The sequence below is a fragment of the Moschus berezovskii genome, chromosome 16 (genome assembly GCF_049115385.1).
Source record: "Moschus berezovskii isolate FMDL1 chromosome 16, NW_MosBer_1.0, whole genome shotgun sequence".
Lineage (NCBI taxonomy): Eukaryota > Metazoa > Chordata > Mammalia > Artiodactyla > Moschidae > Moschus > Moschus berezovskii.
The window spans coordinates 83050778-83063437 of NC_142475.1; the positions used below are offsets into that span (position 1 = coordinate 83050778).

The following is a 12660-nucleotide window of genomic DNA, read 5'->3' on the forward strand; positions in this document are numbered from 1 at the left end:
GGAAGTGTCACCATCTTAAGAGGCCATCAGATTTTGCATCCGAAAAGCAGAGGGGAAACGTGGAGAAATGTATCAGGAAGTTAACTGAGGACATTGTTTTTTGTGTTTTGTGGTATCGGCCAACTTTAAAACTTGTGTTGAGACCTCCCTGGTGGTTCCGTCAGTGGTTAAGAATCCACCTTCCAGTGCAAGGGACGCAGGTTGAACCCCTGGTCAGGGAACTAAGGTGCCACGTGCTGCAGGGCAACTGAGCCCTCACACCACAAAGACCCTGTGCAGCCAAGAAAATTAGTGTTTTGTGTTGGGACTTCTTTCTTCACTCAATTCCCTTAATTTTGGATATATGATCTTGTTCTCCTTCTTAAAAAGGACCCTGAGATGGCTCTCCTTCAGGACAGTTGCAAAGTTGCTGTGTCTGGGAACTTAGGTTTCAGGAGGGCTCCTGGCATTCCCCAGTGAGAGGGGCTCACTGCACCTCAACTCTGTACAAACAAATGTGCTTTATGTTGAACCTCTGCTTTCCTCCTAGGAGTCCAGGTACATACCAGGCAGAGGGTGCCTATGACCAGCCCTTATGAACGCCCTGGGTCCTGAGTCCCCAGTGAGCTTCTCTGGTGGCCAGCATGTCACACACCATGTTGCAATTTGTTGCTGGGGGAATGGAGAGTGTCCCGAGATTTTTCAGGGAGAGGACTCTGGAAGGAGGCACCTGGTTTCCTCTGACTTCGCCCCAGCAGGCTTTTCCCTTTGATTTTCATTAACATCCTTTCCCTCAAATCCTGGTCATGAGTACAATTCTGTGTGCTGAATTCTGTGAGTTCTAGTAAATAACTGAATCCAGGGCCAGGGCTGCTCTTGGGGATCCTCAACACAGCTCCCAAATCTGTATAAGCTTTATACTCCTCGAACCTGAATCCACCCAGGTGTGTATGTTGTGACTAGAACACAAAGGCCAGAGAACCAAGGGGTTCTCATTCCTGAGTTGCCCATACCTTAAACTGAGATGCTACTGGGGGTGGCGGGGGCCGGGGGAAGGACACTTCCATGAGGGGCACAGTAAGGCATGCAATGATGTGAAAAGAACAGCCACCCCTCAGTCACTGTGGGCTCCTTAGGCCCAGAACCAACATTATTCTGATTATCCTGAGCTGCTAGGGCCAACCATGCAACAGGCGGGGCACCCAGGGGCTTCCACCTGCGTCAATGGACTACAGCAATCTTGACCTATAAGAACAGAAACAGGAAGTGTCCACAGTGCTGAGAATAAGGCCTGTGTGACTCCACCGGTAACCTGCTCAGTCCAGCTGAAGAGCCAAGGGTGAGGGCACTGAGCCAAACAGAGGATAATGGCCATCACGGCCATGCACCAGGCACAGTGACAAGGCCTCATGCGGCAGTATTCCAGAGTGCCTTGGAGGGGTCACTGTGCCTGGGACTTAGGCCCAAGCCCACCACAGCATGTCTGTTCCACCTGCTCTTCCCACAGCTTGACACTGAACTGCTCCTGTGGGTGGGAAGTGGGGACCATGTCACCTCCTCTTGAGCCTGGCAGACCTGTGACTGTCTTGACCCAGAGTCTGGCAAGAGTGACACTAGCTGACTTCTGGAGGCTAGGTCTTAGAACATCACGAATACCCACTTTGTCTTGGGAGGCCACCTTGGTGCCGTGCTTTGCGGAAGCCCAGGCTGGATGGAGAGGCCACATGAAGGTGTGCTGTCTCTCACAGCCCCAGTTGAGCCCTGGCCAATAGCCAGCACCTGCCACCAAAGACATGAGGGAGGAAGGCTTCATGACAATGCGGTCACCATCTGCAGTGATCACAGACAGGAAAGCCACAAGTGCACACCGCCCTCAGTGCCTGTGAATGTCGCCTCCCTGTGGTCAGTGTCACAGCCCTGCCGACTGATCCTTGCACATTCAAACCTGAAGCATGGGATCTGGTTTCTAAGCACTGCAGAGGGGCTGAATAATGCCCTAAGTTTAGTCCTAAGTTGTGTCTGACTCTTACAACCCCACGGGCTATAGCCCATTAGTCTCCTCTGTCTGTAAGATTCTCCAAGCAAGAAGACTGGAGTGGGTTGCCATTTCCTTATCCAGGGGATCTTCCCAACCCAGGGATCAAACCCGGGTCTCCTGCACTGCAGGCAGATTCTTTACCAGCTGAGCCACCAGAGACGCCCGAATAATGCAGATGAGGAGGGGAATGAGCTCCCTGATGGTGACCTTGACCACCAAGCAAGAGGTATATGGAAACAGGAGGCAGCTGTGGAGGAAAACATCTCATCCCTCTTCCTGTGAGCCCCTCTGCAGTTCCAGGGCACTTGACTGACACAAGCAGCTGGAATACCTCAGGCCAGGAAATGCAAGAGGAATGGCAGTAACCCTCTGAAGGGGGAAGGTAAAGTCGCTCAGTCGCGTCCAACTCTCTGCGACCCCATGGACTGTAACCAGGCTCCTCCATCCATGGGATTTCCCAGGCAAGAGTACCGGAGTGGGGTGCCATTTCCTTCTGCAGGGGATCTTCCCGACCCAGGGATCAAACCCAGGTCTCCAGCATTGCAGGCAGATGCTTTAACCTCTGAGCCACCAGGGAAGCCTCTGACGGGGGAAGGATTATGTAAAAAACTTTTAACACTTATTCCAGGTGGGAGAGGAGGGAGAATGTGACTCCCACACAGCCTTAACTCAGAAAGTCACTGCACTGGGGCTCCATCCCCCAGAACCCGGGACACACATCCACTGCCCACAACAGGGTGGTTGCTGGGTTCAGTTCAGTTCAGTCGCTCAGTCATGTCCGACTCTCCGTGACCCCATGAATCACAGCACGCCAGGCCTCCCTGTCCATCACCAACTCCTGGAGTTCACTCAAACTCATGTCCACAGAGTCGGTGATGCCATCCAGCCATCTCATTCTCTGTCGTTCCCAGCCATCTCATTCTCTGTCGTTCCCTTCTCCTCCCGCCCCCAACCTTTCCCAGCATCAGTCTTTCCAGTGAGTCAACTCATCTCATGAGGTGGCCAAAGTATTGCAGTTTCAGCCTTAGCATCAGTCCTTCCAATGAACACCCAGGATTGATCTCCTTTAGAATGGACTGGCTGGACCTCCTTGCAGTCCAAGGGACTCTCAAGAGTCTTCTCTAACACCACAGTTCAAAAGCATCAATTCTTCAGCGATCAGCTTTCTTCACAGTCCAACTCTCACATCCATACATGACCACAGGAAAAACCATAGCCTTGACTAGATGGACCTTGGTTGGCAAAGTAATGTCTCTGCTTTTTAATATGCTATCTAGGTTGGTCATAACTTTCCTTCCAAGGAGTAAGCGTCTTTTAATTTCATGGCTGCCGTCAGCATCTGCAGTGATTTTGGAGCCCAAAAAAACAAAGTCTGAATATTGCATGGTTCGCCTTGGAAACGAACAGAGATCATTCTGTCGTTTTTAAGACTGCATCCAAGTACTGCATTTCGGACTCTTTTATTGACCATGATGGCTACTTCATTTCTTCTAAGGGATTCCTGCCCACAGTAGTAAATATAATGGTCATGTGAGTTAAATTCACCCACTCCAGTCCATTTTAGTTCACTGATTCCTAGAATGTCTATGTTCACTCTTGCCATCTCCTGTTTGACCACTTCCAATTTGCCTTGATTCATGAACCTAACATTCCAGGTTCCTATGCAATATTGCTCTTTACAGCACCGGACCTTGCTTCTATCACCAGTCACGTACATTCTACTTATTACTTGATACTCGTATCAAGCAAAAAATTATGAGTTCCACAGGATTACTTGGACAGATTTGATAAAATATTTTTTGGTTAAATGCATAAGTGTATGAAACAATCCCATTTTAAAAAATAACAGAGTTCCACAGGCCTCTATATGGCTGCACATGTACAACTGCATATACATGTGTCTGTGTGTGACTTGGATGTAACTATGAGCGTGGAGAAAAACATGGAACCATTTTTTAAGCTATAGTAGATAGGGGGATGCGTGCAGAGAAAAAAAGGCAACATGGAAAATTGAAACTAAAAAATCTGGTCTAAAAATACGACCACGTGTATGTACAACATAAATATGCCTGCTTTTTAAACGGACAAATGTAAAGACTAAACGGTTAAAAAACGAAACAAAACAAGAGAACAGAGTGTGTGTCTCAGCTTGGGAGAACGCCTGCATTTATGACCGCGGAAGAACTTAAGACCAGCAGTGGCGGCTATCGCCCGCAAACCTCGAAGGAGAAGCCGAGCGTCAAGCAGAAGTAAAGGCGCGTAACCGCCGCGGGGGGCGCGGAGTTCAGTGGAGAGGCAGAGGGAGAGGCGGCGGTGCAAAGGGAGCCCCACACCCCGGGTCCCGGCACGGGCCCCGGCCGGCGGCGACTAAGACGGCGTGGGGCGGGCAGGCCCGGATAGTAGACGGAGCGGCCCCCACGACAACCCGGGAAGAAACGACACGGCGACTCCACGTCCAGCATGCCTTCAGCCCTGCAGGCGCGAGGCCGTACCCGAAAATGCCGCAGGGTTCCCTCCGCGCGCCCCACAGTCGCAGTTCTGCAAGGACCGGAAATGAGAAGTGGTGCCCTCGGGAACTCTGGGAGAATCGCAGGGCTCCGGAACCGGAAGTTGGAGTAGGTGCCCCGGAAACCGGAAGTGGGTTGTCAGTTCTACCGGGAATTGTAGTTCTGCGGGGATTGTAGTTCAAGAGGCGCTAGCGCTGGGGCGGCATGGCTGGGCTAGAGCTCCTGTCGGACCAGGGCTACCGAGTGGACGGGCGGCGCGCTGGGGAGCTGCGCAAGATCCAGGCACGGATGGGTGTATTCGCGCAGGCCGACGGTTCGGCCTACATCGAACAGGGCAACACCAAGGCGCTGGCGGTGGTCTACGGGCCTCACGAGGCGAGTGGGCGCGCGCGAGCCGGGCTTCCTCCGGGAGCAGCAACTGCGGCTGTGCGGAGCTACCAGTCTGAGCAGAGGCCTCGGGGGTGAGGCTGGAGCGCACCGCCTTGTGGGGCCGCGGCGGAAGTCCTAACAGTATCCTGCACGATGGTCCCTGACTTTCTCCAGCCCTTTCTCCACTCCCCTGTTACTCCTAAAACCGCCAGGGCCGCTCCCACTCGCTCCCTCACCTCTTAGCTCCACTCCGACGTCACCTCCAGGTGACACCTCACCCCACCCCACCCCAGACCACCTTACCCACCCCTTACAAGTCAAGTTCCCTCCTTTACATCCACACACGTATCTGGTTTCCCGCACCCGCCTCCTCAGCCATCAGTTTAACTTATTTCTCACTGTTTGTCTCCTCACTGGAACATAAACTCCGTGAAGACAGAGTGTTAATAAAACCGCTTGGGTTTATCGCCACTCCAGCGCTGGAGACTTAAGGCCAGAGAGGTAGAAGTAAGCATGGCACTCTTGCAGAGCAGAAAGGCTGGTGATGGTGAAGAGAGGGGTAATTCCAAATGAGACTGAGGGATTTCTAGGGAAGCAGGAACTCAGGACCTTTGTAAAGAGGGAAAAGATTTAGGACTTTTATCTCACGTGTGATAAGGTAAGCAGTATATGTATTGTGTAGAGGAGGTAGAATAAGACTTGATATATGTAAACAGACTCTCATACAAACGAAGCATGGGTCGGAAGAGAACGAGTCAAGAGGGGAAACAGGGAGGCCAGTCAGGAGAGAGATCCAGGGGGGATGGTGGCTTACAGCCTGGTTCAGTGGCCCTCCCTCGGGCTGTGTTTTGCAGGTAAAGCGGTTGCTTGTTGGGATTTTGGAGGTAGAGGGAGGAAGGGCCTGGCTCATGTGTTCTCCCCCAACCCTATCCCAGATCCGAGGCTCCCGGGCACGAGCCCTGCCTGACCGGGCCCTGGTGAACTGTCAGTACAGTTCTGCAACTTTCAGCACAGGCGAGCGCAAGCGGCGGCCACACGGGGACCGCAAGTCCTGCGAGATGGGTCTGCAGCTGCGTCAGACCTTCGAGGCAGCCATCCTTACACAGCTGCACCCACGCTCCCAGATTGACATCTATGTGCAGGTGAGCAGGTAGCATCCCTCAGCCTGGGGAGGGGAGAGAGAAAAGAGGAGGGGTTGGGGTTCAGCGGCTTGAAGGACTGATGCCACTGGGGGGGTTTCTGCAGGTGTTGCAGGCAGATGGCGGGACCTATGCAGCTTGTGTGAATGCAGCCACGCTGGCAGTGTTGGACGCGGGGATACCCATGCGGGACTTTGTGTGTGCCTGCTCAGCTGGCTTTGTGGATGGAACAGCCTTGGCAGACCTCAGCCACGTGGAGGAAGCAGCTGGGGGCCCCCAGCTGGCCCTGGCCTTGCTGCCGGCCTCAGGCCAGATTGCACTGCTTGAGATGGATGCCAGGCTGCATGAGGACCATCTGGAGCAGGTGCTAGAGGCTGCTGCCCGGGCTGCCCGGGACGCACACACCGTACTGGACCGTGTGGTCCGGCAGCATGTGCAGGAGGCCTCTGTCTTGCTGGGGGACTGAGCACATGGCCACCCAGGCCCAGAATAAAAACCCAGGCACCTTCCACTGTACTTTTATCTCTCCCCACCGCACTTCCTTGCCCTTGGATCCTGGCCTGGTGCTGGCTCCAGCAATGACTAACGGTCCGCCCCCAGACATGCACTACACACCCCTTGCAGCCTCAGTCCTGCTCACCCTGCTCACCAGGGTGCTTCAGGTGAGCACCCTGAAGAAGGGGGATGTCCCTGGATGAAGCGAGAAGCCTGGACCAAGAAGGGATTGAGGCAGCTGGGCAGTGAGACACAGCCTGGTATAACGAGCCACGTCCCAGGACCATGGAGTCTGTCGTTGTCATCCCAACGTATCCAGAGTCCTGAGCACAAGTCCTGAGGGGTGGCTTTGGGTATTCACCATGGTCATGTGGGGGCCGTGTCCCACATCCTCTGGATTGTGGCTTGGACTGAAGGGTCTCTTGCCCCCTAGGAGCCCTTTGGGCCTGTCCTGCTACTTACCTGGGGCTCCAAAAGTACAAGAGACACATAATGTCACCTGGAGTCTTCTCAGTTCTGACCCTAAGTCAGACAGACACTCCCTGCTGCCCCACCACTGCACCTTCCTCTTTCAGGCTCCCCCTTCTTCCACTTCAGACCTGACTGAGCCCTGACCACCAGCCCCTGTGGCCTGAACCAAGGGGCTGCTGCTTGCCTAATATCCCAGGCACCTCCTGGCCTGGACAGGGGTGCTTCCCACTTTCTACCCAACACACCCCAGTTCCTTTGAAACCCTTTGGCCAGTAGTCTCGTGCACCTTCTTCCCTGTGGTCATCTGACCCCAATGATCTTGGTTCTGGGCACATGCCTGATTCCACTCGGCTGTTTTTGGTTACCGACATCCATAGGAATGGGTCTGCCAACGCCTTGGCCTCTCTGTCCGTGGAAGCTCCCTCACTCTACCACGGCATTCAGACCGGTCAGAGCCAGTGGTTGCACCTTCAGAAATCTTCCAGCGTCTATGCTCTGATTGCCGCTTCTGTTCTTACTCCCAGCTGCCCTATTCATCACCCTTCTCTGATTCCAGCTGGAGCCGAGCTTTCTCGGGGGGGTGGGGGGGGGCGGTAGTCTTCATTGCCTCGGGTGCCGCACACAGCGGGTGGCCTACCTGGAGGCCGCTCTCGCCGGGCGCGGGAACCCAGACCTGGGTTCGCTCCGTCCACAGCGGTTCTGTTCTGGGCATGCGCGGCGGCGCGAGGGCCGTCGGGACCGGAAGTACGGGCGGGCGCCGAGCCCGGGTCTGACAGGGGCGGCGCGCCGGCCCGGCCGCCGTCACTGGCAGTGGGAACGCCGTCCCGGAGCCGCCCGGCCCTGCCATGGGCCTCCTGTCGGACCCGGTGCGCCGGCGCGCCCTCGCCCGCCTCGTTCTGCGCCTCAACGCGCCGCTGTGGTGAGGGCGGGGCCCCGCGGGCAGAGGCCCCTCAGACCGCTCGCGCCCGTCCCCTCCCGCCCACCGGGATCAGTCGGGGCCACAGGCTTGGGGCTCAGCTCTCCCCTCAGGCGTCCTGGGACTCGGTCCAGGTCCCGCAGATATGCTCCCTCCACCCCCAGTGCAGAGACAGAGGCAGGGCCTCTAACGCTCCGGTGGTCCCTCCGTCCCTCTCCCCGCAGCGTGCTGAGCTATGTGGCGGGCATCGCTTGGTTCCTGGCGCTGGCTTTCCCGCCGCTGACCCAGCGCACTTACATGTCGGAGAACGCCATGGGCTCCACCATGGTGGAGGAGCAGTTTGCGGGCGGAGACCGTGCCCGGAGCCTTGCCCGGGACTTCGCTGCCCACCGCAGGAAGTCGGGGTGAGCGGCAGAGCCATGGTTCTCAGGGAAGCAATGTCAGTCAAGGCCAATGAACTCTGCTCAGAAGCTCTCTTTGTGTCTCCAGGGCTCTGCCAGTGGCCTGGCTGGAGCGGACGATGCGGTCAGTGGGGCTGGAGGTCTACACGCAGAGTTTCTCCCGGAAACTGCCCTTCCCAGATGAGACCCACGAGCGCTATGTATTGTGGGGGAGGGGTGTGCCTGCGACCGTGAAGCACCTTGAGGGGACGGGGGGATGTCCTGGGGCCAGAGCAGTCACTGGTGGGCATTCTAGGGCTAGAAGGGGAGGCTCTCAGCCGCCTCGAGTGCGGTCGTGCTGAGACTCCCCCTCAAATACTGCGTGCAGATGGTGTCGGGCATCAACGTGTACGGCATCCTCCGGGCACCTCGCGCTGCCAGCACAGAGTCCCTGGTGCTCACCGTGCCCTGTGGCCCTGACTCTACCAACAGCCAGGCTGTCGGGTTGATGCTGGCTCTTGCTGCCCACTTCCGGGGTGAGGCTCAGGGGCTCCTGCTGGCAAGAGAGGATTTGGCCACCGCCTCAGACCCTGCTGACCCGCTTCTGGTCTCTAGGGCAGATTTACTGGGCCAAAGACATCATCTTCCTGGTGACAGAACACGACCTCTTGGGCACTGAGGCTTGGCTTGAAGCCTACCACGACGTCAATGTCACTGGTGGGTGCTCTTGCCTGACCCTGGCCCCTCCCAGGGCCACTCTCCTCACTGGCCACTTGTTGGCAGCTCACTCACCTGCTTCCACAGGTATGCAGTCATCGCCCCTGCAGGGCCGGGCTGGGGCCATCCAGGCAGCTGTGGCCCTGGAGCTGAGCAGCGATGTGGTCACTAGCCTCGACGTGGCTGTGGAGGGGCTCAATGGACAGCTGCCCAACCTGGACTTGCTCAACCTCTTCCAGACCTTCTGCCAGAAAGGGGGGCTGCTGTGCACGCTGCAGGGCAAGGTAGTGTCACCTGCCTGGGTATCATGGGACCTGTGTGTCGGGCCTATCTGACTTTGTCCCCAAATTTTCTAAGCTGCAACCCCAGGACTGGACCTCTATAGATGGGCCACTGCAGAGTGTACAAACGCTGCTGCTCATGGTTCTGCAGCAGGCCTCCGGCCGCCCCCATGGTGCCCATGGCCTCTTCCTGCGCTACCGTGTAGAGGCCTTGACCCTCCGTGGCATCAATAGCTTCCGCCAGTATAAGTATGATCTGGTGGCAGTGGGCAAGTAAGTGGCTTCTGATCCCTTTGCATGCTTGGGACAGGGTAGTGAGTGAGTGCCTGGGGGTCTGGCAGTCTATGACCCTCGCCCACACCCGACAGGGCTCTGGAGGGCATGTTCCGCAAGCTCAACCATCTTCTGGAGCGCCTGCACCAGTCCTTCTTCTTCTACCTGCTCCCTGCACTCTCCCGTTTTGTCTCCATCGGCCTCTACATGCCAGCCGCTGGCTTTTTGCTCCTGGTCCTCGGTCTCAAGATATCCTCTGCCTCCACTGTCTGTTTGTGGCTGGCTTCAGGTCCCCCGACTCTAGGCTGAGGAGAGCTCTCCATCCTCGGGGCGGGGGAGTAGGAGTGAGCCCTGGGTCCCCCACTGGGCAAAGCCCATCACACCTCTCATCAGGGTCCTTGACTCATCCACGCTTTGGAACTGTGGATGCAGCTGCATGAGGCTGGAGTGGGTCCTGAGGAGGCTGGGGGGACCTCTGGGTCCAGTCCCCCCCACCCTCCAACACAGGTGAAGGTTCCCCCTCCTGCTATTGGGGTGAGCTTTTAGGGTCCCAGGTGGTAGTTATTGCTGCCGCTCAGTCTCAGCTGCAGTGGGATGGGGAGGGTCCTTGGGACACCCTTGGATCTGTCTCCAAGTGCCCGTGTGCCCTGCAGGGTGTGGGGCTGGCCTCCCTCATGGCTCCCTTGCTGGTCTCCCAGGCCATGGGCCTGGCAGTCTACATCCTACCAGTGCTGGGCCAACACGTGGCCGCCCAGCACTTCCCGGTGGCTGAGGCCGAGGCCGTGGTGCTGACACTGCTGGCCATCTACGCAGCTGGCCTGGCGCTGCCACACAACACCCACTGGTGAGGAGCTGGGCTGGGTGGTCATAGGCAGGTGCACCCTAGATGTGCAGGTGGCTGCCTCTGAGCCCCTTGCCTTGCAGGGTGGTGAGCACACAGGCCCCAGACAGGGGCTGGATGGCGCTGAAGCTGGTGGCCCTCATCTACCTGGCACTACAGCTGGCCTGCATCACCCTCACCAACTTCTCTCTGGGCTTCCTACTGGCTGCCAGCATGGTGCCCGCTGCTGCCGTCACCAAGCCCTCTGGGCCCCGGTACGTGCTGCTCAGCCCCCACTGCAGAGCCTGCACCCCTCCCCACGGTTTCCATCTCACACATTCCTCCTCCTCCCTGCCTGGTGCCTCTGCTCCCCCCAGGCCGCTCTACGCTGCCCTGCTGGTGCTGACGAGCCCAGCAGCTACACTCCTAGGCAGCTTGTTCCTGTGGCGGGAGCTGCAGGAGGCACCGCTCTCCCTGGCCGAGGGCTGGCAGCTCTTCCTGGCCGCACTGGCCCAGGGCGTGCTAGAGCACCACACCTACGGCTCCTTGCTCTTCCCGCTGCTGGCTCTGGGCCTCTACCCCTGCTGGCTGCTCTTCTGGAACGTGCTCTTCTGGAAGTGACGGAGGCAGCTGGGAGTTCCCCACGTTCTCTTCTTCCTAGGAAATAAACAGTTCTGTTTCAGATGTCCTTTGGGCTCCTGGTCCGCTGTCTGCTGTGTATGTGGGGCCACAGGCCCTGTCCCGAGAAACTGCCTGCAAGGCCTGGCACTCTGCTTGGCCGATTCTGGTCCACTTATCGCATGGCAGGAGTGAGGGCCCCAGTGCCAGCCTTGGGAGGAGAGCCTGGGTGGACACTCAGACCTGACTGCAGCCCCAAGTGGACTCTCCCAATATGGGGGGTCTCTGTGCATCACGGTCCAGTGCTGAGCAGGAGGAAGCACAGTGGGCAGCGCTTGGGGGCCTGATGGGAGCTGAGGCGCCCAGAGACCCCTGCAGCACCATCTCCAGTGCTGGAACTAAGGAGACACAGGAGGCCCTGGGTACAGGGAATGTGGCCAGAACTTTGCTGTGGGCTTGGGGTGCAGCAGGAGGAGCCCCTCTCCCGGCCTCCTGGGAGTGCCCACGAGAGATGGGACAGAGATGGAGCCGCTGAGGCCACCCAGCTCCACCCAGAGCGACAGCCTGGGACAGTGGCGACCCGAGTACCGAGGGGCAGGGCACTGACACAGAGCTGCATAGAGGCCTCAGGCTGGGCCAGGCCTCCTGAGAGGGAGATCCCAGTCCTGTTGGGGACGGGAGGAAAGCAAAGTGGGCCATCTGGTGATGCCAGGGTCGCATGAGGCCGAGAGTCAAGGTGCCCTGCCAGGGTGGTAAGCCCAATACAGTCCTGTGAGCCTTAGTGCTGAAAGGAGCACACCAGTTCTGGACAGCCTCCTGCAGCACCACATCCTGAAATGGGGTCACCTGGGACCGTCCCAAGGAGGAAGCTCCAGGCCCCAGACCCCTGCCTCTGTGGTAGGGCTCCTCTTCTTGTGGGAGACTTCTCTCAACACCTAACTCTAACTCTCAACACCTAACTCTCCATGACTCCACCATGGGAGAGGGCCAGCACCTGGAGGGCTTTACTCTGGGGCTTCTCAGCATTGAAGTGTACAGGCACCCTGGGTCCAGATTGTTGGGGATGGGCTGGAGCAAGGGTGCTTGGGACCACTGTGACTGCAGCCTGCCCTTGGCCTATTTGTCTTCTAGTCACTTTCCCTGTTGAAGAAACTCCAGATCCTGAGGCTGGGCAAAGACTTGCAGCCCACCCCCCACCCCCACACACCCAGAAATGCCTCAAGGCTAGCCTCTCTCAGGACTTTCCCCTGGTCAGTGAGGCACCACTAGTCTGCGGGCTCCCGTCTTATAAGGTGGAAGAGGTTTCTGCTGTGGTCTCCCTGTTGACTCTGCAGACCGGCATCTAATACAAATCCCCTTCCAGGCATCCTACCTGGGCTTCAGCCTCGATCAGCCATTTTTAACTAGACTTTGGCAGTCACTTAAAACACAAATCGTGGAAATGTGTTACCTCATGAAATGACTGTTAGCTGTTTTGAGCTTAACTTTGCAGAACTGGATTTTGGCACTGATTTTCATTAATGGCACTTGTGCCGTACATTTTATAAAGAAAGAAAATGTCAGGCTCTCAAGATACAGATGAGTTGTACAAGGGTTGAGTATAAGGTCCTACAGGGTTTACTCTGAAGGTATCCCTCTCCCTCAGTCATGGAACCCT

At 57.1% G+C, this 12660-nt stretch overlaps 2 protein-coding genes across 3 annotated transcripts; both read left to right on the forward strand.

Moving 5' to 3' along the window:
* The first annotated feature begins 4685 nt into the window (after window positions 1-4685).
* On the forward strand, window positions 4686-6541 carry EXOSC4 (exosome component 4). Of its 2 annotated transcripts, none has more exons than XM_055432323.2 (3): window positions 4686-4899; window positions 5829-6035; window positions 6139-6541. In XM_055432323.2, the coding sequence occupies exons 1-3, from the start codon at window positions 4729-4731 to the stop codon at window positions 6496-6498; spliced, it is 738 nt and encodes a 245-aa protein (XP_055288298.1). In that variant the 5' UTR covers window positions 4686-4728; the 3' UTR covers window positions 6499-6541. The 2 variants fall into 2 exon arrangements, with proteins under 2 accessions (XP_055288298.1, XP_055288299.1); XM_055432324.2 differs by having other exon boundaries at window positions 4689-4806.
* Window positions 6542-7729: 1188 nt separating this feature from the next.
* Window positions 7730-11073, forward strand: GPAA1 (glycosylphosphatidylinositol anchor attachment 1). The gene is made up of 12 exons (XM_055432220.2): window positions 7730-7917; window positions 8139-8318; window positions 8404-8515; window positions 8683-8830; window positions 8910-9011; window positions 9099-9295; window positions 9369-9565; window positions 9661-9814; window positions 9977-10072; window positions 10219-10409; window positions 10490-10660; window positions 10763-11073. Exons 1-12 carry the CDS (start codon window positions 7844-7846, stop codon window positions 11004-11006), a joined length of 1866 nt encoding a protein of 621 aa, XP_055288195.2. The 5' UTR covers window positions 7730-7843; the 3' UTR covers window positions 11007-11073.
* Window positions 11074-12660: the final 1587 nt, after the last annotated feature.